The sequence below is a fragment of the Mustela nivalis genome (genome assembly GCF_964662115.1).
Source record: "Mustela nivalis genome assembly, chromosome: 9".
Classification (NCBI taxonomy): domain Eukaryota; kingdom Metazoa; phylum Chordata; class Mammalia; order Carnivora; family Mustelidae; genus Mustela; species Mustela nivalis.
Genome location: NC_139028.1, coordinates 8079746 through 8101568, shown reverse-complemented (window position 1 = coordinate 8101568; position 21823 = coordinate 8079746). Strand labels below are relative to the sequence as shown.

The following is a 21823-nucleotide window of genomic DNA, read 5'->3' as shown; positions in this document are numbered from 1 at the left end:
CTTGAGGGCATTACGTTAAGTGAAATAAGGCACAGAAAGGCAAACATTGTCGGTATCACCACTCAGCAAGCTGAACTTTGGGCACCTGACTGGCTCAGCGGTAAAAGACGCAACTCTGAATCTCAGGGTTCTGAGTGCAAGCCCCATGTTGTGCACGGTGCCTACTTTAAACCAAGAAATGTAAAAAGCTGAACCAGCAGAAACTGTGGAAGAGTGGTTAGAGAGGCTAGGGAGTGTGGGAATCGAGACGCTGGTCCAAGCACAAACTTGCAGTTAGAAGATGAACGAGCTCCGGAGCTCCGACCCATGCACCGCGCTTACAGTCCGCAGCACCGCAGCACACACTTCGGAGTCGCTGAGAGACCAGCCCTTACATGTCCTCACCACAACGGGGAAACGACAATTATGTGACTGACCGAGGTGTTAGCTAGCTACGGCAGTAATCATATCGTTATACATAAACGTATCAAATCAATCCATAGTGCACCTTAAACTTACACACAATGTCATGTCAATGATCTCACAATAAAAACAAGTATTTTTCTGCAAAAAAACTTATTCTTGCAAAACCAGAGATCAAAGATAAAATAACACAACACAGTGAATAAGACAAAGAGCTGACTTCTCTCTTATTCTTCTTATAAACTCTTTGCCACATTATGACAACGACAGTATATTTCTAACAAAGTTAGAGTCACAAATTGAAAAATTATTAAATTATAAAAATAAACTTAACCTAAATGCATGTTGTAGTTTGAGATATTAGCTAATAATGGTATATGAAATGAAGTCATCATAATTGGTAACACATTGGAAACTAAACATTCAGAGCATTATTAATAATACATTAGAGAAAAAGTATTTTAGAGAATACATAAAATTACTTTAAAAATTATTTAAAAATGTATTACTTAAAAATATAAAATTTTAATTATTTTAAAAGTTTATATTTCATTTTTATCTCATTCTTTAAATATTTCTGACTGAGGTTATGTATCCATACATGTGAATGGTATGTATGTGTGTGCTCAAAAGTTTTACTAATAGCGGTGTACGTTCTATGTCTGACTGTACACATATATACAATTAAATGCAGACACCGGAAGTATGCATATCTGTATGTATATGTAGGTGTCTGTATACTTACACATACATATACATACACTGTAAGAATCCATATAAAACCACCGCTGCACATACATATAAAAACACAGCTGCAACTTTCTTGGAAGTTGCCTAGTAACTGAATACCTGACCTTTGAGAGTAAGAAATAATGGCGTAATTTCAGCTAAGGTCAGTTCAACATCTGTAACTGCCCAGGCATTGTTTTAAAAGTTGTAGGCACTATTATCATCACTATTTTTACAGGTAAAGAAATTAGGCATGAGGAAGGAAGAGTAACTTTCCTGAAGTCACAGAGTCGATAAAGGGCAAAGCTGGAATTTACCTCCAAGTGGCTGATCTTGAACTCTGAAATTCTAGCTCTTTCCCTCTCTGCCAGTAACTTTCCTTCGAATCTGACTGTGTCTCACAGAAAGAAATCCATTTTGCACCGTGATCCAGGAAGGATGCCAGTTCTGTGGAACACGCACACCTTTACAATATATGATGCCCTCTGCTAGTTTCTATCTTAGAACATTCTGATGCTAAAATTGTATTTTATTTAAAGAATTCTGATCATCACTCATGAAGTTGATTTCATAATCCACTAAATGAGACACAACCTACAGGTTAAGAAGCTCTGCATTATTTTATTCCCACCCACGTGGGTAAGGTAGATGCTAACTATGCTAGGCTACGTATGCTAAATATTACAGTTTCTAGCGAGATCGTTTGGGCATCAAAAGAGTCTCTACACTGTTTTCTATGCATAAGAAGATCTTGGAAAGTCCCTATCTTTCCATTTCTGAAGAGCTTTAAAAATACTTTAAGTGAACATTTTCTTGGCCACATGACTGCTGTGTCAAGAATTTTTCCCTTCCTTCAGTCTGTTTGTAAATCTTTTGGAGTCAAGAGCTGCCAACACTTTTGTACTTTCTTGATTTGTAGCATAATTATTTGTTTTTGAGCTTTATTGCTCTTTGTGTGTAGATTTCAGCTCTGTGGATTGTAAATTACTGATTCTGGGAACACATACAGTATATGCTTAAAACTGTGTATTGTTCCATTCAAATACATGCAGTTAAATACTATCTAATAATTAATATAGTAGCTGAGAACTTTGGTATATTTGCAAAATATAAATATATAGTTTACACTGGCATCTTTGGCTAAATTTCTCATGTAAAAATTCTACACATAATAGTTTTTCTACCGAAACTCAAAATAAAGCTATTAATCATTAATTATTACATATTTAAAATGTATTCTTAATTATAAACATCAGGACAAATTCTGGAGATGTTCCGAGAATGATAGCTTTGGAAGAGACCCTGGAAGTCGACAAGTCCCCCTTTCCCTGGAGATGCATCTTCCTCACCCACAGACATTCAGCTGCTGCTCAAACAACTCAGCCATGGGGAGGCCCAGCTCTCACATGGTTGGTGGTCTTAGCGCAAACCCTCCTGTACACTGGGCTGAAAACATGCTTGTGAGTTTTACCCTTCATGTACTTCTGTTTTCTCTTTCTTTCATACAGTAAACCTTCAAATATTTGTACACAGTTAAAACATCTCTCAGGCTTGTGCTCCTTTATTGGATGTGACCCCAGTTTCCAGAGCTCTGTGTCACTCCAGTTTGTTAAATAACCACCGAAATACACAGACAATATAAGAAATAATGTAGACTATAGCAGTACTTCAAAAGATCTTTCATTATTGCCTAAAATTATATTAAATTTTTAAAAGCTATGGCTAACTCTTTTTTGGGGGTTTAGTTTTGCATGGATTTTCTCTCTCTCTGTCTTTTTAAAATAAACATTGTCAAGACAGTTATCTTTTTTCTTTCCAAAACGTAAGCAAACTGAATCCAATAATACATTAAAAAAATCATTCACTGAGATGCAGTGGGATTTATTCCTAGGCTGCAAGGTGGTTCAATATTTACAAATCAATCACTGTGATATACCACATTAATAAAGGGTAAGACCCATATAACTGTTTCAATAGATGCAGAAAAAGTACAACAGACAAAGTATAAGATCCATTCAAGATAAAAACCCTCAACAAAGTAGGTTTAGAGGGACTGAAACTCAACATAATAAAGGCCTGATATGAAAAACCCACAGCTAACATCATACTCAGTGGGGAAAAACAGAGGTTTTCCCCTAGGGTCAGAAATAAGACAAGGGTGTCTGCTTTCACCACTTTCATTCAACACAGTACTGGAAGTCCTTGCTGCAGCAATTAGACAACAAAAAGAAATAAAAGGCATCCAAATCAGTAAGAAAGGAGTAAAATTTCCAGTATTTGCAAGTGACATAATATTACATAGAGAAAACTCTAAAGACCCCCCCGCCCCAGAAACTGCTAGAATTGATAAATGAATTCACCAAGGTTGCAGGATATAAAATCTGTTACATTTCTACATACTGATAATGAAGTAGCACAAAGAGAGATGAAGAAAACACACAACTTCACGGAAGAGAATAAAATATCTAGGAATAAACTTAATAAAGGAGGTGAAAGCCCTGTACTCTGAAAACTATAAAACACTGATAGAAGAAACTGAAGATGACAGAAATGAATGGAAAGGTATTCTGTGTTCATGGGCTGGAAGAACAAATGTTACTACAATGTCCATACTCCCTAAAGCAATCTACAGATTTAATGCAATTGCTATCAAAATAAGAACAGCATTTTTCACAGAGCTAGAACAATCCCAAAATGTGCAGGGAACCACAAAAGACCCCCAATAGCCAAAGCAATCTTGAAAAAGAAAAGTAAAGCTCAAGGTATCACAGTCCCAGATTTCAAGATATACTAGGAAGCCACAGTAATCAAAACAGTGAGGTATGGGCCCAAAACCAGCTCACTGGAACAGAACAGAAAACCCAGAAGTAAACCCACAACTATACGGTCAATGAATATTGAACAAAATAGACAAGAATATGCAATAGAAAAAAAGTCTCATCAACAAATGGTGCTGGGAACACTGGACAGCCACATGCAAAACAATGAAACTGGACCAGCTTCTCACACTGCACACAAAAATAAACTTGATATGGACTAAGGACCTAAATAAGAAACCTGAAACCACAAAAATCCTAGAAGAGAGCACAGGCACTACTTTCTCTGATTCTGGCTGTAGCAACATTTTTCTAGATATGTCTCCTGAGGTGGGGGAAACAAGAGCAAAAATAAACTATTGCGACAACAGTAAAATAGAAAGGTTCTATGGAGCAAAGGAAAACAATCAATAAAACTAAAAGACAACAACAACAGTTATTGTCTCATAGAAGATATGAGCAAATGACATTTCCAAGAAAGGGTTAGTATCCGAAGTATATAAAGAACTGATACAACTCAACACCCAAAAAACAAATAACCCAATTAAAAATGGGCAGGAGGGGGTGCCTGGGTGGCTCAGTGGGTTAAAGCCTCTGCCTTCCGCTCAGGTCATGATCCCAGGGTCCTGGGATTGAGCCCCACATGGGGCTCTCTGCTCAGCAGGGAGCCTGCTTCCTCCTCCCTCTCTCTGCTGCCTCTCTGCCTACTTGTGAGCTCTATCTGTCAAATAAATAAATAAAATATTAAAAAAAAAATGGGCAGGAGACATGAAGAGACATTTCTCCAGAGAAGACATCCAGATGGCAATAGACACATGAAAAGACGATCATCATCATTCATTGTCAGGGAGATGCCAATCAAAACCACAAGGAGATCCCACCTCACGCCTGACGGAATGACTAAACTAAACACAAGGGACAAGTGCCAGCGAGGATGTGGAGAAAAAGGCGCCCAGGTGCACCGCTGGGTGGAGTGCAAACTGCTGCAGCCCCGGTGTAAAACGGTGTGGAGATGCCTCAAAAATTAAAAACAGAGTTACCATGTGATCCAATAAATTATGGAAGCAGTCCAAGTGTCCACTGATATATGAAGGGATAAAAAGGATGTCACACACACACACACACAAACACACAAATACACACGAATATTACTCTGCCATATAAAGAATGAAATCTTGCCATTTGCAACCACGGGGTGGATCTGGAGAGTTTAATGCTAAACAAATACCATATGATCTCACTCGTATGTAGAATTTAAGAATCATAGCAAACAAAAAAGGTGACAAACCAAAAAACAGACTCTTCTCCTCCAGAGAACAAACTGGTGGGACGTGGGGTATATACAGACATACATACAGGTACACAAGGGTTTTTCTCAATCTATATGGTTTCTTTCTTTCTTTCTTTTTTTTGGGGGGGGGATGTAGTGTGAAAACTAAAGTTACATTGTAAAATCCTAGATTAAAAGATGATGAAATCCTTAGTGAGAAAAATAATTTTTAAAAAATCTTGGTTTTTACCAAGAAACAGATTCTTAACTATAAAGAATACAACTGAGGGTCCTCAGAGGGGAGGTGGGTGGGGGATGGGTGAAACAGGTGATGGGGAGGAGGGCACTTGTGATGAAAAACGGGAAAAAAAAGGGGGGGTGTGTGTGTGTGCCTGGGTGGCTTAGTCACTTAGTGTCTGCCTTAGGCTCAGGTCATGATCCCAGGGTCCTGGGGTAGGGTCCTGCATCGGGCTCCCTGCTCGGTGGGAAGCCTGCTTCTCCCTCTCCCACACCCCGGCTTGTGTTCCCTCTCTCGCTGTGTCTTTCTTTGTCAAATAAATAAAATATTTTAAAAAAATGAAAAAAATTTTTTGCAGACTAGTACTGTAAATTTTTAGTCTTTGCATTTAGCTTCCCATCTGCTAATATGACTTCCGTGCTCTCAATTTAAGAAAAGTGTGGGTGACTACCAACTGCCAGAACCTGGGCAGACAGCGACGAATGACAAGGAAAGCCCTCGTCCTTAAAGCCTGTCTAATTAAAGAAGACTCTGAATATTAAATTTTAAACTAACTCCCTCTTCACATCACCTATTTACTCATAGCTTTGGGAAAAGAATTGCTTTTCTGTTTTTTCCCCAAGTCCTATCTGTTTTTCAAGAGGCAGGTGATTCCTCCTGGCAGGAAAACTCAGGGGCATCTAGTTCACTCCCCAGAGGACAAGGGCTTGGGCAGGAGTCAGGCAGCGACTAATGGTACCGGCGTGGGCTGGGAGATCCTCACCTGCGCGCAGGCAGACCCGCGCACAAGGGCTGGGCGGAGCGCGGCCGGGGCTCGGGGCAGGAGCCGGAGGGCTGGCGCGCGGCTCACTGGCGTGTAACAAGGCAGCTGACCCCGTGTTTCCCGGAAAAGGAAAGACCCCGGCAGAGACAAGGACAGACGGTGCGGAGGCCTGTTTCTGCGCGGCCGGGTCCCCGTTCCGTGTGGGGTCCGCCGGGAGCACCGTGCAGCTGCTGCGCGTTCGGTACGGACACGCGCGCTTACCAGCATCCGCTTCCCTGCGGCCGCGCGCGTCACTCGGCGCCTTCCGTCGGGGAACGGACTCCTCCGGGACGGCCATGAGGGGCGGCGGGCGGCGGGCGTCTCCGCGGGCAGGACGGGCCCCGGAGCCGCCCGAGCCGGCTGCTTTGGCGCGCGTCCGGCGCCGCGAACCACGCGGTGAAGGCATCGTAGGCCCGGGCCCCAAAGGCATGTGTGCGAGCGGCCCGCCACCTTCCGGACCCCATGCGCCGAGCCCGCCGCACTCCGGGGAAAGCACGGGGCTGGCGCGGAGGCAGCCTGGCGCAGTCACCGGCTGGGGGTCTCCATGCGGCGTTGCGGGGCAGCCAAACGCCCACGGGCTTCTGCAGCTCATGCTGCGGGGCGGAGGCGGAGGCACAGGTGGTGCACCCTGAGCTGCCCAGGGGCCGTGGGCTCTGCCCGCCGAGCGCGGCCGGGGTGCGGCGTCCCTTCCAAGCGTGCACGACAGCGCGCCCTGCGCGGGGGCCGATCTCGTTCTCCTGCGGGCCCCGGCACCGCGCGGCCTCGCCGTCTCAGCTTTAGAGCCCCCCCGGGGCTGTGGGGGTAGCCGTCCCCCCGTCCCTGAGGTCGGCCAGGCTCGTTTGGCCGCGTCGCAGCCGGAAGGCACGAAACAGGTGAAAGGCACCGGGGCTGCGGCAGGTGCTCCGGGGGCGGCGGCCGTCTCCGAGACGCCGTCCTCCTGTGGCCGCGCTGCCCCCCGGCACGCAGCTCCCCTGCGTGGCTGAGGGCGGAAAGACGGACCCCGCTGTGGACACGGCTCCGTCCTGCTCTTCAGGGCCTGGCCCGCGGGGTCTCCAGGTTCGTCAAACCACCTCAGTTTTTTAACCGTCTTTGCGGTTTCCGTAGCTTTCTCTTGCGCTAATTCAGCGCTGTCTCGGAGAGCCGCCCTCGGACCGCCGCACCTGCCGCTGTGGTTGACCACCAGTGCCTTAAAACGGCCGCACTCGCACTTAGATTCTTTTTTCAAGATGCTCTTGAGGAAGACCCCGCCGCCCCTCTCGTGCGCGCTGTGCTTCCCCGTCCTGTGTGGCCCGACCGAATCACACTTAGTGGCGACCGAACACCCCCAGGCTGGTGTTTGGGCTCTTGCGTGTGTCCCACTGTCCGAAGCAGAGCGGGGAGGGACCCAGGCAACCGGGACTCCGGCTGAAAACAAGGACGGGTCCGCCTTATCACGGGGAACGTCCTGTAATGTGTCCTCTCTGACCTCGGGCAAGCCTCCCAACTTGTCCGAACACTGCGCCGGGCCCAGGGGTCTTCGCCGGCTGCTCTCCGGCGAGGGCCTCGCCGCCGGCCTGCCGCAGGGCAGAGCTGTGCGGGTCGCCACCGGCACACACGAAGCGGCCGCGCTCTCTGCTGCTAATGCACAAGCGCCGCCGCGGTCTGCAAACGTCACCGGCTCCCGTGTGAGACGGTCTGCAGCGGTCCCCACTCTGCTGAATTTAAACGTTGGGCTCTCAGTAACAAAGGGTCTCTCCCTTTTGAATGTGCCGGAGCAGGAGTCGGCCGCTCTCCCAGCGCTCGTTTCGGAGACCTTTGTGCATTTTCCATCGCTTCGGTATGCGGGGTGGCTGTACACCGAGGCTACTGAATGGTCAGCACGCTCTGTCACCCTCTCCGCAGGCGCACTTTGGTTCTCGCTGTTCAGACATTCACAAGAAGGCAGCACATTCGCTTTGCTTAAAGTATCTGAGACAGATGGGACAGTCTCAGTCTTTGGGTCATTTACATTCACGAGCCAGTTGTTTATACGCTGAGTCTTAGAGAATGACAGTTCGTCTTCACCACCGCCGCTCAGATTAGCTGCCTGCAGATTGACTGGTTTGGGAGAAATGGAGCTCTTCTGGCTGGATGTGCAGAGCTCCTCAAGTGTTAAGTATATTTCTTCATGTTCCCCAGCCACAAGGCTGTCTATACTCGAGAGGGTTTCAGAATTTGTTAGTTGATTAACTTCATCACAAAATATCTGAAAGAAGAAAAAAAAAAAAAAAAGAACATTGTTCTCTAGCTTAGAACTTTTAAAACAACCAAAATTAATGAGTTGATACACCACTGTACTGAGCCCTACTGCCCTTGGCATAAAACAATAAAGTACTATGATTATCAACAGCGTAAGTGTCTAAATGATCTGTATTCCTGGTGTAGTCCTCAGAGGGAAAAAGAGGGAGCCAATGAAGACTTAGGATAAATTGTGTTTGCTCTAGTTTCTGTGCCTAAAGCAACTACCTCTTTATTCTAACCATGTTTATGGCTTAGAAAATAATTTTACTATTGCTAGTCCATTGGGAGTACTGAATTTCTTGAAGGTTTTATAACACCATGTGAAAAAGTTATTTACTATTTAGGTATTTTTTTTCCCTGAAAACTTCACTGGACTTGTATGAGGCTTCTGAAAACTCTTGTGACCCCAGTGTGAGGTTCCCGCTGGTAGGGACACATCTTCTGAGAGCAGGGACTCTTGTGGCCTACACTGTGGGGTTCTAGACTCTGACTGCAGGTTACAATCACGGGAAGAGCTTTGTAGAAATAACTACGCTGGGTCCTAATGATTTATTACCTGGATGGGATCCATGTATTTGTATTTTTAAGTACTCCAGGCAATTCTAATTAGGATGTAGAATTGATGATTATTGACTTTAAAGAGTCCTTTTTTGAGACTTAGTAATAATTTCTATGAATTTAATAGACATTCTCATCACTATTTCAATGAAATTTCATGGAACTTATCAATATTTAATAAAATTTCATCATCAAAGTATGGTATGTGTTTAAAGATATTTCTAACTTCTCACATATACCTAGAATGCATTGATTAGTATCACATATAAATAAATATATTCAAGAGGATTTCCAATTGTAAATCTTGTCAAAGAGTTAAATGGACTCAAAAGAAAGGAAATGACTGTCCTTTTTTTTTTTTTACAAATTTTAGAATATTTAAATATTCTGATATTGAACAAAAATATCTTATTTTTCTAGCCCATTAAATAAATGAAGAAGCCCAGTAAATCAATTCGAGAATAAAACATTTTAGTCTCTATAGTTAATGCTTATTGACATATTAACACGAAATAAGTTTTGAAATGAGAGTTTGACATTACCAGCATCTACTACCTACTTATCACATCCTCGGTGCTTTGGTGTCTTTTGAAAGTGAAGGGCACTCAGCCTCATCGGAACAAAATAGAGCACACTCCGTGCACACCTGTTTCTGAGGCTGAGCTGCTTTAATAGACAGTCACAAGCAAACCCTCGAGAGCTTCCTTTGAGATGACATCTAATGAGATGTAGAACTCTGGGTCTGAGGGTCTTTCTAGATGTATGTGTGATATTCATGGCTGTAAGATTTTTGTTGTTACAGGTCTGTGATGGCCTCATACCCCAAAGCACCTGAGAAGAAGTTGCTAAACTTCTGATTTCACTATACTTTTCCCCCCACATTTTGTCTCATCACTAAGAAATGAAACATTATCAGCTTCAATGTTTGCTTGTAAGTTACTGATATGTGAACTGTACTGGTTTACACTTTTAGTTTGCCTTGTTTCAGTTTTAAAATCAATGCCCTTGAGGTAGACTTATCTACCAAATGCACCCATTTTAAATGTATAGTTTGATGGATTTTGACAGATCAGTCACCCATACCCACCTTATCAAACAATCCAGAACCATCTGCCGGAAGTCCATACCTACCCACCACTAACCACCACTAACCTGCTATCACGACAGATCTGAGTTTTCATCTGATACCATTTTCCTTCTGCCTGAAAAACCTCCAGGGACATTTCCTGTAGTGCGGATGCTGGGCGAGTACTGGGGAGTGCGGGCTGGTCGGCTCTGTTTGTCGGAAGATGCCCATTTTGCCTTCGTTCCAGAAGGATATTGCCAGCTGGATATAGAAATTTAGGCTGGGAGTTTTCGGATCTCAGAACTTCAAAAATACTTCACTGTATTCTAGCCCAACCATAATGTGGTCTGCCTTATCTTTGTTTACTCACGTGCTATGGATCTTTCTTTTCCCCTCTAGATAAATTTTCAAATTTTTCAATTTTTTAGACTCACGTCCTATGGATCTTTCTTTTCCCCTCTAGATAAATTTTCAAATTTTTCAATTTTTTAGACTTGAGATCACCTGACACACAATGTTCCCTGTTTCGGGTGTGCGACACAGGGACTTGACAAGCCCACACAGCACGCTCTGCTCACCGCAAGTATGGCTGTGTCTGTCCCTGCACCAGACCACTGATCGATCACATTCCCTGTGCTGCGTGGCTTAATTTAATGTTCATGTGCCTCTGCTGGGGGTGTGGATTTTTTTCTGAGGCTTGGCCAAAGGATATGCCCAGGTAGAAAGCCTATGAGATTATAGGGCTTATCTCATTGGTTTTCCTTTTTTCAAGATCCTGTCCTATATTGTCTACTGCTTAATGTCTAAAAACAGCTGTTTCATATGTTTTATTCAGAATTATTGTTGTTTATGACAGGAAGGCATTTCATCGTAGCCAGAAGCAGCCTCCTGCTTTCCTTTTTTTAAAAGCCTTTTCATTATTATTTAGTTACTGGATCAATCAGTCCAAGGTTATGAGTTTAATCTTGATATCAGCCTACTAAGAATCTCATAAATGTGTGTAATTACTCATGAAAAATAAAGTACATGAACATTTCAGGAAAATCAGGTGAAATCCAGACTTTGTGGAAAAAAAACCCAAGTGAAGGTATGAAAAGAGATAGAACAGAACTGCCATTTCTATCTAATTGTGATATATTTTCATTAAGAACCTAATGTCCACAAGTATTACAATTTTCAGGATGCTTTTTATCATCCAGTCTCTAACAATGATACTTATATTACATTGTAGTTTTAAATAGCTTTAATGTTTCTTCAGAAAATAACATTCATAGAGCATATATTTCCAAGTATAAGAGATGGAAAAAGAATAGAGAAAGCAGAGTGAGAAAGGATCGAAAAGGTAGGGAAATCTAAATTATTTCTGTAGTACCTATGATGAATTTGTGCTGATTCATCCACATCCTATCCTCGGTTAATGGCATACTTTTCTTTAGTGTAAATCACTGCAGAGATGGGACAGATTTATTACTAGATACTAAAATAATATTAACATATTTATAGTTTCATACTTGCAAACTGCTTAGATGCTGATCTTCTAGGAGTTTCTGAGTTTCTTCCAGTTTAAGCTGGAACGCATCTTTGTTAGTAGCCAAGTTTGCCCTGTTGTTTTCCTTCAATTCTTTACCACAATTGATTTTGGATAAGAGATGTTTCTGATGCTTGTGATCATTTTTTGACAATGCTGAAGGCAAGGCATTATCTATAGCTCTGTGAACCATACATAAAAAATATTTAGTACATTTAAATAAAGTTAACCTCTCCCTATCTATACAAATGACACATTTATGTTGTATGGGTGTGGGGGGGGTCTGTGTTCAGATAATCACATCTAAGGATATTGGAAAGGGAATTTAAGGCAGTCACTAGTAGAATAAAAATGGTTGTGGGGTTATAGTGCCAATAAAGCACACCACCTTCATGTAAGAATACCCAATTATTCATGGCTTCGATTACGAAGTCCTGTTTCTCTTACTGTTTGGGCCAGATGTAGAAGGAACTCCTGTAGATACGGAGAGTCATTCCTTCGTTCTGCAAGAGCATTCCTATCTGGATAAAAATGTGCTGCGCTACCCTTAGTTCTGAGCTGACGTTATCGCTGGTAGGTATTCCCGTAACCTAAATAAAGTTGGTTGAAGAGTCAAGCAGATAGAAAATATGAAAACTGTCTGTCTGGGGCAGACAGGAATTTCCATCCTACTTTACTAGGTTCAGAAGCCTGGACCTTCCTTGCCGGAGGAGGATAATCACACTTGTTTTCAGCTGTGTCACAGAGACAAGCTGGTTTTCAGGCCACACAAGGTGTATCTTGAGCGCAGGCTCTGCCTGTAGTGTGCTGAAGGGCCACCCACTGGACATCAGTGGGCGACGCCACCTTCTATTAGAACTCTGCGTCTTCTGGAAAGGTCTAGCAAGTTCTACTTCAGCACAGGTACAGAGTGAGAGGCAAAGAGCAGAGCAGCACAGTTTTGGGGGGTGGGAAGGAAGGGTGCCCGACAGCCGGCTCCTGCCGCACTGTACCAGCAGCGGGATTCCCAGGAGCACTCAGCCCCAGCTCACTTCAGGGACTCCCGTTTTAGTGAGGATAAAATGCTTGGAGGATACAGAGCCACATGTAACATATACCTATCTCCAATACACATATATATCTTTATTTGGACAAACTGGAATAGTCAAGGTCAATGGTTACTGGATTCCAGCCTATCTTTTTATGTGACCGCAGGGAGGTCATGGAGAGCACGAAGGTATTTAACACAAGTTCCTGAATGCTGAGAGTATGTTTCTCTCTCGGCCTTTCAGGTTTTCCTATTCTCACAGAGTCCGTCCCTTCAGTCACCTTTCCCAAACAAAATATTGCTAGATCTACAAACTATCTCATCAACCCGATTTATTTACCTTTAAAGTTGACGTTTCCCAATTTTTTCTTCTCTATTTCTTTCTTCTCTACGCCACTTGCTTCTCTTCTCTTCTCTACTTTCTTCCCCCAGTGAGGAAGGTTGAGGGGATGGCCGGGAACAAAAGATGGGGAAGTGGGAAGAGAGGGAAAGTAGAGCGTGGGGGGGAAGGAGGAAGCCACGGGGTGGGCCAGAGAGGGAGCTGGACGCAGAGGAGAAGAAAACAGGCGGCCAGACGGAGGAGGTGAGGCGGGAGAGGCAGGAGAGGCCGGAGAGGAAGAGGAGAGGATGGAGGAAGAGGACCGCACAGGGGACGCAGAAGGTGCGGAAGCAGACGGTGATGAAGACAAGGAAGAGCCTGGGGAGCGGCAGGGAGGTGGGTAGCCTTGAACCGAGGCGAGACGATGGTCTACAAAGGCCTGTGGCAGATCTGACACTGGGGGGGTTCGCGGAACAGACCGCTGGACGGACCAAAGGGGATCCAAGGTGGCGGGATGTTCAGACAACAGGCCGAGATTGGAAGGGGTGGGGACTGGTTGAGGAGGGGGATGAGCGGATAAACAGGAAGGCTTCAGAACGGGGAGAGCTTCCCAAGGGGTTGGGGAAACAACCAGTCGAGCTGGAAGGGAACGACGAATCAGGGCAGGCATTAGAGCGGCTGGAGGAGAACACTGTGGAGGGAAATGTTTGGGTCTGAAAGTTGGGTAAAATAACTTGCTCTGTGAGTCAGGATGAGGGGTGATTGTGGAGCTTCGGGATGGGCAGGGTAGACGGTCAGGTGGGCCGGAAGGAACCGGGGCTGGTAGATGTGGGAAACTGCTGGGGAAGCTGGGGGTCCCTGGCGCTGGAGGGCGAGGAACATATTTGACTGGGTAGGACAGCACCGAGGCCGGCAAAGAGGTCTTTGGGAGAGCAGAGGGGACAGATGGACAGACAGGCAAGGTTTGGGGCTGGTGAGGGGCAGAGACAGTCGGACAGCTAGGAAGAATCTGGGAATGGTGAGATAGCAGCAGGGCCCGTGGAGGGGAGAGCTGGTCAGTTAAGTAGGGATAAGGTGCGGAGGCGGCCGGACAGGCAGGAATGGATCTGCACAGGTCGGAAAGCATTTGGACAGGCAGGTAGAGAGAAAGCCTGATTAAGATGTTCTTTTTGTTGTTGACGCTTTATAGGCTGCCTCTAGGCTTTTGATTTCTAGTATATTTTTGTCCTGAGGGTCCATGCGTGTGTTCTTCTGATCAACCAGTGTCTGCTCACATGTCAGTGTCCTCTCACACGTGCTGAACCGTGTGTGCAGCTTACCCACGCTCCCTTTTTCTGACTCCTCTCAAGAGTATTTTCACCTTTTAGAAGTCTGGTAGTCCTATAGGTAGTGAATGTGGGCTAGAAAATCTGGTTTAAATTACTGGTACAAAGGAAAAACAGAGGTCAAATAGATCACTGCTCAGCTCTGGCCAGATGTCTCAGGGTTGCCTGTGGCTCAGATCAGCTGTGTCGCCGCACATACATGGGTATTGGAGATAGATATCTGACAGCATCATTTCAAAGTATAAAAACCTAATATGGGGGAAAATACAGCTTCTTCTCCCTTGCATCTGTCAGAAGGGTGAAGTACATTACACAAACATGATAAGGATTTGGTTGTGATGGAAGCTGATGACTTGCGATATTAACGTTAGTTCTTTATTAACATTCTTACATCTCATTATTTCCTGAGGCAGGTTCCGTCTTTGTATGGATCTATTCTCTGATTGCTCTTGAGGCTTTAGCATTAAATGCCTTCTAGTTTTTCATACAATTTTTTGCCTTTAGATGATCGTATTACTGATATCTTAAATTATGTTTATCTGCCACTAGTATTTTCCATATTGGAACAGTTGTTTATGAGTACTGATAGCATCAACTGCTTTGGATGCTCCGTTTCCTGCCATTACTTTGTTCCTTAACACATTTTAGGTTGATATTCCACATATAGTGGATTTTTAATGTGACAATAGCTTATCAATATTGTACCTTAATCGTATTTTCAATAAATAAAAAATGTATTTCTATTAACCTAACACCTGATCCTTAATATTCTAATATTTCATATTTGTATAGCATTTTATAATTTACAAGCATTTTCGTACATGTTACTGAACACTCTTAGTTATCTGTGGAGAGAAATTCAATGTTTTAATAAGTTAGTCATAGTGTTCTCTCTGTAAATTCTACACATTTATTGTTTTCCAAATAGATAACATTCATGTGCGTGTGTATACATACAGATAGGTGTAGACTGTCATAGTCAAAATAGCGCATATAATAATAAGTGAAAACTATGTACTCTAATTTAGAATGGAGGTCATCTCTCGGGAAACAAAACGATGTTATGTTACTCAGTGGCCCCAGCATAGATTTGGATAATGCTAACTGTATGTTTGGGTGCTACAGGGAAATCAGAGATGTTCTGACACTTCATCTCTTCTAAGACTTTAAGGAAATGTACAGTGTCGAGCGAAAAATGTCTATACCTTCATTCCTAGCACTATAGAGCTTTTTTTTTTAATTGAAAATATCTGGGGGCACCTGGGTGGCTCAGTGGGTTGAGCCTCTGCCTATGGCTCAGGTTATGATCTCAGGGTTCTGGGATCGAGCCCCGCAACGGGCTCCCTGCTCAGTGGGGAATCGGCTTCCTCCTCTTCTCTCTGCCTACTTGTGATCTCTGTCTATCAAATAAATAAATAAAATCTTAAAAAAAAGAAAAGAAAAGAAAATATCTGACAACACGAAGGCTGACAACTGATACGCAGAAAAAGAAGCCTGTGAGCAAGGAAAACCCGTACACAACAATGCACAATGCTTTTATATGTAGTGATTTGGAATTTTTAATACTCTGAACTCCCCCTCTCAATGTCTGTCATCTTGCCTTCCCCACGGAGTACTCTAGACCTAAGAGGCCTTCACCCCCAGCTTCCTCAGCCACTGCTGCCCGGCTTCTTCCCCTGCCCTGAGGTACTGCTTTTGCCAGAGATTAACTAAAAACAGACACTTCTGCACCGGTGCTGTCTTTCTGGCTTTAATCCCCTTGGTTTGCATGTCCCCATGCTTTCCTGGTTATTTTCCTACTTTTCTGGTTGTTCCTGCTCAGGTTCTTTCTTGAGCTCCTTTCTTTGCACGTCCTTTGTATGCTGGAATTTATTTATTTCTTTCTTTTTTTAAAAAGATTTTATTTATTCATTTAACAGAGAGGTAGAGTACCGGCAGGGAGAGCAGCAGGCAGAGTGGGAGGGAGAAGCAGGCTTCCTGCTAAGTCAGGAGCTGGATGTGGGACTCGATCCCACAGGTTGATCCCTGGGATCATGACCTGAGCAGAAGGCAGCTGCTTAATGAACTAAGCCACCCAGGCATCCCTGGAATGTCTTTTTTTTTTTTTTTTAAATTTAAGATTTTATTTATTTATCAGAGAGAGAGGGAGGGCAAGAGAGCAAGCACAGGCAGACAGAATGGCAGGCAGAGGCAGAGGGAGAAGCAGGCTCCCTGCCGAGCAAGGAGCCCGATGCGGGACTCGATCCCAGGACGCTGGGATCATGACCTGAGCCGAAGGCAGCTGCTTAACCAACTGAGCCACCCAGGCGTCCCTGGAATGTCTTTTTTATAGTATTTCTTTGAATGGGGATATATACATTATTCACCAATAAATGCCTAATGCTTTAAATTTATAACTACCCTATATGTAGAAACCTGAAAATTATTCCAATTAAATAAAAAAAATAAAAAAAATTTCGTTTGTTCTTACAATTCAAAATGTATTTTAAAACAACATTTTTAGAGCAGCCAAAACCTTTAACCCCAAATTGAGAACTGTAGTCTCATAAGCGTGACAAAACGGCCACTTTCTAACTTATTTATCTTGGTTACTGAGGGCGGGGGAAAAATGCTGCAGGTCCACCAAGAGACAAAGCGGACTGGCGACGGGCATGGATTCCTTTTGGACGCTCAGAGCTCCATCCCTGTTACTTTTATTTTATCATAACAGATAATCGCTGCAACTTAAAAAAAAGTTTAAATGGACTCTTGGTATTTAGTATTGGTGATGCTTGCTAAGATTTTAGAACCCCAAAAATGAGAATCAGAAAATGGCCACAATTGAAAAAAAAAAAAAAAAAAAACCCGAAGGGACTTGACAGCTACACAGTATAATCCGGTGTTGCACATCAGTAGTGTCTTGAATAAGTGGTGTTTTTTCCCAAACAGAGCACCTCGTTAAACACCTGGTGAATATTGTGCAATCATACTAAGTGCTGGGGGACTAAGTTCCAAAGAAAATTAATGTGATTTGCTTGACCTAACATAGCAGGATAAATCTCAAGCATCATCAAGATTAGGAACTCAATCTGTTGGTCCCCGCGCCCTTAAGGGAAGCTCATCCACATGGGCACCATCTCATGAAGACTTGGTGCTTTGCTCCCGAAATCCAGAGAGCAGCCAAACATCAAACTGGACGCTTGCTGTATAAATGATCTATTAAATATGCTTGTAAACAAAAACAAAAACAAAAAGAACTTCCAAAAGGTCAAAAGTTACATAATTATTTTATCTCCTTACTCCAGGTAATTCTGTTAAGAAGATACTGACTGAACTGCAGTTTTATTCTGTGAAGTTTTGGTGTCAAAGCAAATGTACTGGGGTGCCTGGGTGGCTCAGTTGGTGAAGCACCTGTCTTCGGCTCATGTTGTGATCCTGGAGTCCTGGGATCGAACCCTGCATTGGTGCTCAGGTGGGAGTCTGCTTCTCTCTCCCTCTGCCCATCCCACTGCTTATTCTCTCTCTCACAAATAAACAAATAAAAAATTTTTAAAAAGTGCTAATGTATTGAAATCCAGTAAAGTTCTGAACTTTCATCTAACTTAACAAAACTACTATGCATTTTGGTGAGTTTTTACAAGGTGCACTCGATCTGAAGAATCACTTCTAATTATTATGCTGAAATTTGTGAGGGTTATGGGACCCTCCTCTTTGCTTATCCACCTACACTCTGTGTAACCCAGAGGACTGCATCAACCACAGAGAGCTGATGTGAAGCTACAGCTTTGCTTCTCCCCAAGTGTGGGAATTCTTACGATTGGACATGTCTCTCCTGTGGACCTAGATATTATCCACATGGAGCCATCACCAGGAATACTGGTTCCTGTTTGGAACATGGGGTTTCTAGTGAAGGTGGCTACACACCCACGCCTATGATCTTGTTGCTCGTAGTTGAGCTGTCCCGTGTGGGGAGAGGGGCACAGCAAGGACTGACTGCTCTGTGGTCTGCCGCAGGGAGTTCCTGCTTGTGTACCATTTAGCCACTGTTCCCTAGAATATCACAGTCGGGCTGGGGGGACATAACTATGTATAAAAATGAAGCAACAGCACAAACAATTCATGACTTTCAACTGTATTTACATAGTCTGGGTCTCTCACTTCATTTTAGGTCCAATTGTTTTTATACATTTGTACTTGGATATGTATCCCCTCAATTCAGGCACCTGCAAGGAAATTTAGCAATATTTTGCCAACTTGTACCATTTCATTTCTTTTTATTCTTAAAGTCAACAAATTCTCTCCATCATCAAGACTTAAAATTTCAGCTTCTTTGGATCATTTTTGCTTTTTTTTCATTTTCTTTATCCTATCATACACCAAACTCATCATTTAACTTCCATAATCTATTTCTTTTTTTTTTTTTTAAGATTTTATTTATTTGACAGACGAAGATCACAAGTAGGCAGAGAGGCAGGCAGAGAGAGGAGGAAGCAGGCTCCCTGCTGAACAGAGAGCCTGATGTGGGGCTCGATCCCAGGACCCTGAGATCATGACCTGAGCCGAAGGCAGAGGCTTAACCCACTGAGCCACCCAGGTGCCCCTCCATAATCTATTTCTATGAAATGTATTTTCCTTCTATCCTTCTTTCCAACTTCACTACTACTATCCTTTTAACCTAACTCCTTTTAAATTCATGGCTGGATACCTCCTGATTTCCCTGCCATTAATCACTCCATGTTCCACATTGTATCCTTCTATCTGGTCAACATTCTTAAATCCTCTTTCTTACACCACTTCTCTGTGCTGTGAAAAGGTGTATCATTCCTTCTCTCATCCTTTCCTTCTACCCACTCATAATATTTTTATTCCTTTACAGACCTATCATTTTCCTGCTATATAAAATAGTACTAATCCAGTTTAAGCAGTAATGATCTATCCTTTGGATTATCCCATTATCTTCTCTTGTCCCCTTCAGTTTCTTTCCATCCTTTCATTTTCCAACATTCACACCAATATCTTTCTACAATGACAAAGAGGATTTTATCAGTCCCTGATTGGGGATCCTGGGGGGCTCAGTCAGTGAAGCGTCTGCCTTTGGCTCGGATCATGATCCCAGGATCCTGGGATAGAGCCTGAGTCAGACTCCCTGCTTAGTGGAGAATCTGCTTCTCCTTCTCCCTCTGCTCCTGCCCTACACTCCTCTCCTGCTCTCTCTCTCTCTCAAATAAATAAGTCTTTAAAAAATCAGTCCTTGATTAAAAACCTTCTCTGCTTCTCTACCAGTTACAGAACAAACTTCAAACTTCCCAGCTAGCCATAAAAACATTTCACATTGTATATCAATCTTCATTTCTAGATTATCTCCTCCTACTAGCAACATACCCTAGAATCCTGCCATACCGGACAAGCTCTACGTCCTTCGGGGTCCGTGTCTTCTACCACACTGCGGGCCTGCAGGTGCTCAACCCAACCTACGCCCCCTCATTAGACACCTGGTACTCGTCCTTCAAGCTTCTTCCCAACTTTACACTTCATACTTGATCACTTTGCTGATATTTCTGTAACAGACCCCGTACACATATTACATGTGTATCATACTGTAGCTGCAGACCTGTCCTGAGAGGAGAAGCACACCTCACTCACAGGGTCAACCGTGCCGATCACAGTGACGCTCAAAAGAGGAGTGTAAGACACTCAACATACTTTCCTCCTCTATCTTTCTGGCCTCAGCTCTGGGACTCACCAGTTTGATGTCATCCTTTTAGGCTATTGTTCTATCACTCTTTTCCTTTCATAGACAAACTTTTATCTTTACTTGCTCACTTTCCGTTTCTTTTCCACCCATGGCACTCTCTTTTCTGTCCTCATCCCCTTCTGGCACTACTCTGACAGCAGTCCCAGGCTGACTGCTTCCTGCAACAGAGGGGACACACTGCCTCTGCACTGGATACCCTCTCTTTTCCAGATTCACTTTCCATGTTTCTCCACTTGTCTCTGCTTGGCAGAGATGAAATGAACCTTTGTCTTTTGGTTTATGGCTCGGTTTGGCCAATGGAAGGTACTAGAAAGAGCCAGGGTGATGGGAGAAAGACGTTTTTGATCATTGGTCTTCTAGCTTCCACTGTGCTGGGCTCCTCCACCGAGGACACGAGGGTCTGTCTGGCAGCCCTCTTCTGTGGGTACACAGGTCTCCAGGTCAGGTCTGTGGGGGTAATACTGATTCTGGGGTGCCTGGGTGGCTCAGTGGGTTAAGCCGCTGCCTTAGGCTCAGGTCATGATCTCGGGGTTGTGGGATCGCGTCCCGCATCGGGCTCTCTGCTCAGCAGGGAGCCTGCTTCCTCCTCTCTCTCTCTGCCTGCCTCTCTGCCTACTTGTGATCTCTCTCTGTCAAATAAATAAATAAAATCTTAAAAAAAAAATACTGATTCTGTGGTGGCCAGTTCTTGGGGGGCTCCTCCAATCTGTTCTGGCTTTCCAGTTCCTTCATTAACCCCTCTGCCATCACCCCTCTTAAATGTGCCACCTGTTCCGGGGCAGGATAACAACTGTGTTACTGACCATCTGATCTGATCTCTATAAACTGCTTCTTTTCCCCAAGAAACCCTACCCTTCCTCGGTTTCCATGATACAACCCTCTCCTAGTCCTGCATCAACCCTTCTGCTCCTATTTGGAGACCTCTGTCTTCTGCTTCCTTAAATGTGGCTGTTCTCGGTGCTCTGTCCTAGATCTGTCATCACAGTACACACCCTCATCGCTGTGTCCCATCCACCGTGCGGTGTTCTGTGACCAGAAGCCCACCTCTTTCTCTAGTGCTCTGAGCTCACGTAATTTCAACGACATATATTGAAATAGCCTCCTGTTTTGTCCTCTTTCAATCCATTATTCACATTTGTTCGCAGTAGACTGGAATGACATATTAAAAAAGAAAAGCTGATCTAGACTCGAGCCCAGGACCCAGAGATCATGACCTGAGCTGAAGGCAGAGGCTTAACCCACTGAGCCACCCAGGCGCCCCAGTACTCTTCTATACTTTCTGAAGCACTTTTGCTTCTTTCCTAGATTGTATACTAGGAATTGCATTTTACAGGGTTATACTCCCCACATCCCCTTTACAATGCCTGATCTAGTGCTATGCATATTGTAGCTTCAATAAACATTTATAATAAATAAATGGAAAATATAAAATGGCCCAGGGTACTCTGGTTTGATCCATCCTACTGCTCCTTGATGATTCATTTAAGCTACTCCGGAGAGGAACCAAGATACTAGCTTTTTCTAGACATCCAAGAAATATTTTTCCATGAGGAATAACCCATTTCTACCATAAACTACTCCTTTTATCTAAACTTATATTACTACAATTCAACACATTTTTTCCTTTCAGTAAAGATAAATAATGAACACCAGTATTTTAAAATGGTTTTAGTGATGGCTTCCATAAAAAAATATTCAATATAGGCAGCACTATAATACCAAAGATGAGTTAGAATTTTGCCTTATTCTT

General features: G+C 43.6%; 1 protein-coding gene across 6 annotated transcripts in view; it reads right to left on the bottom strand.

Annotated features, from left to right (window-relative positions):
- Nucleotides 1-21823, bottom strand: part of CEP126 (centrosomal protein 126) — a 95558-nt gene that overhangs the window by 32278 nt on the left and 41457 nt on the right. For 4 of the 6 annotated variants that reach the window (XR_014298928.1, XM_082683965.1, XM_082683966.1 and 1 more), the window contains exons 5-6: nucleotides 11652-11850; nucleotides 6219-8481 (exon numbers count right to left, since the gene is read on the bottom strand). Coding sequence is in view for 4 of the 6 variants with exons in the window: in XM_082683965.1 (XP_082540091.1) it covers nucleotides 6219-8481; nucleotides 11652-11850 (2462 nt within the window). In the remaining 2 variants the exon portion in view is untranslated. Of the gene's footprint in view, nucleotides 1-1448; nucleotides 1579-6218; nucleotides 8482-11651; nucleotides 11851-21823 lie in introns of all 6 variants that reach the window. The other 2 variants (XR_014298927.1, XM_082683967.1) reach the window with 2 other exon arrangements.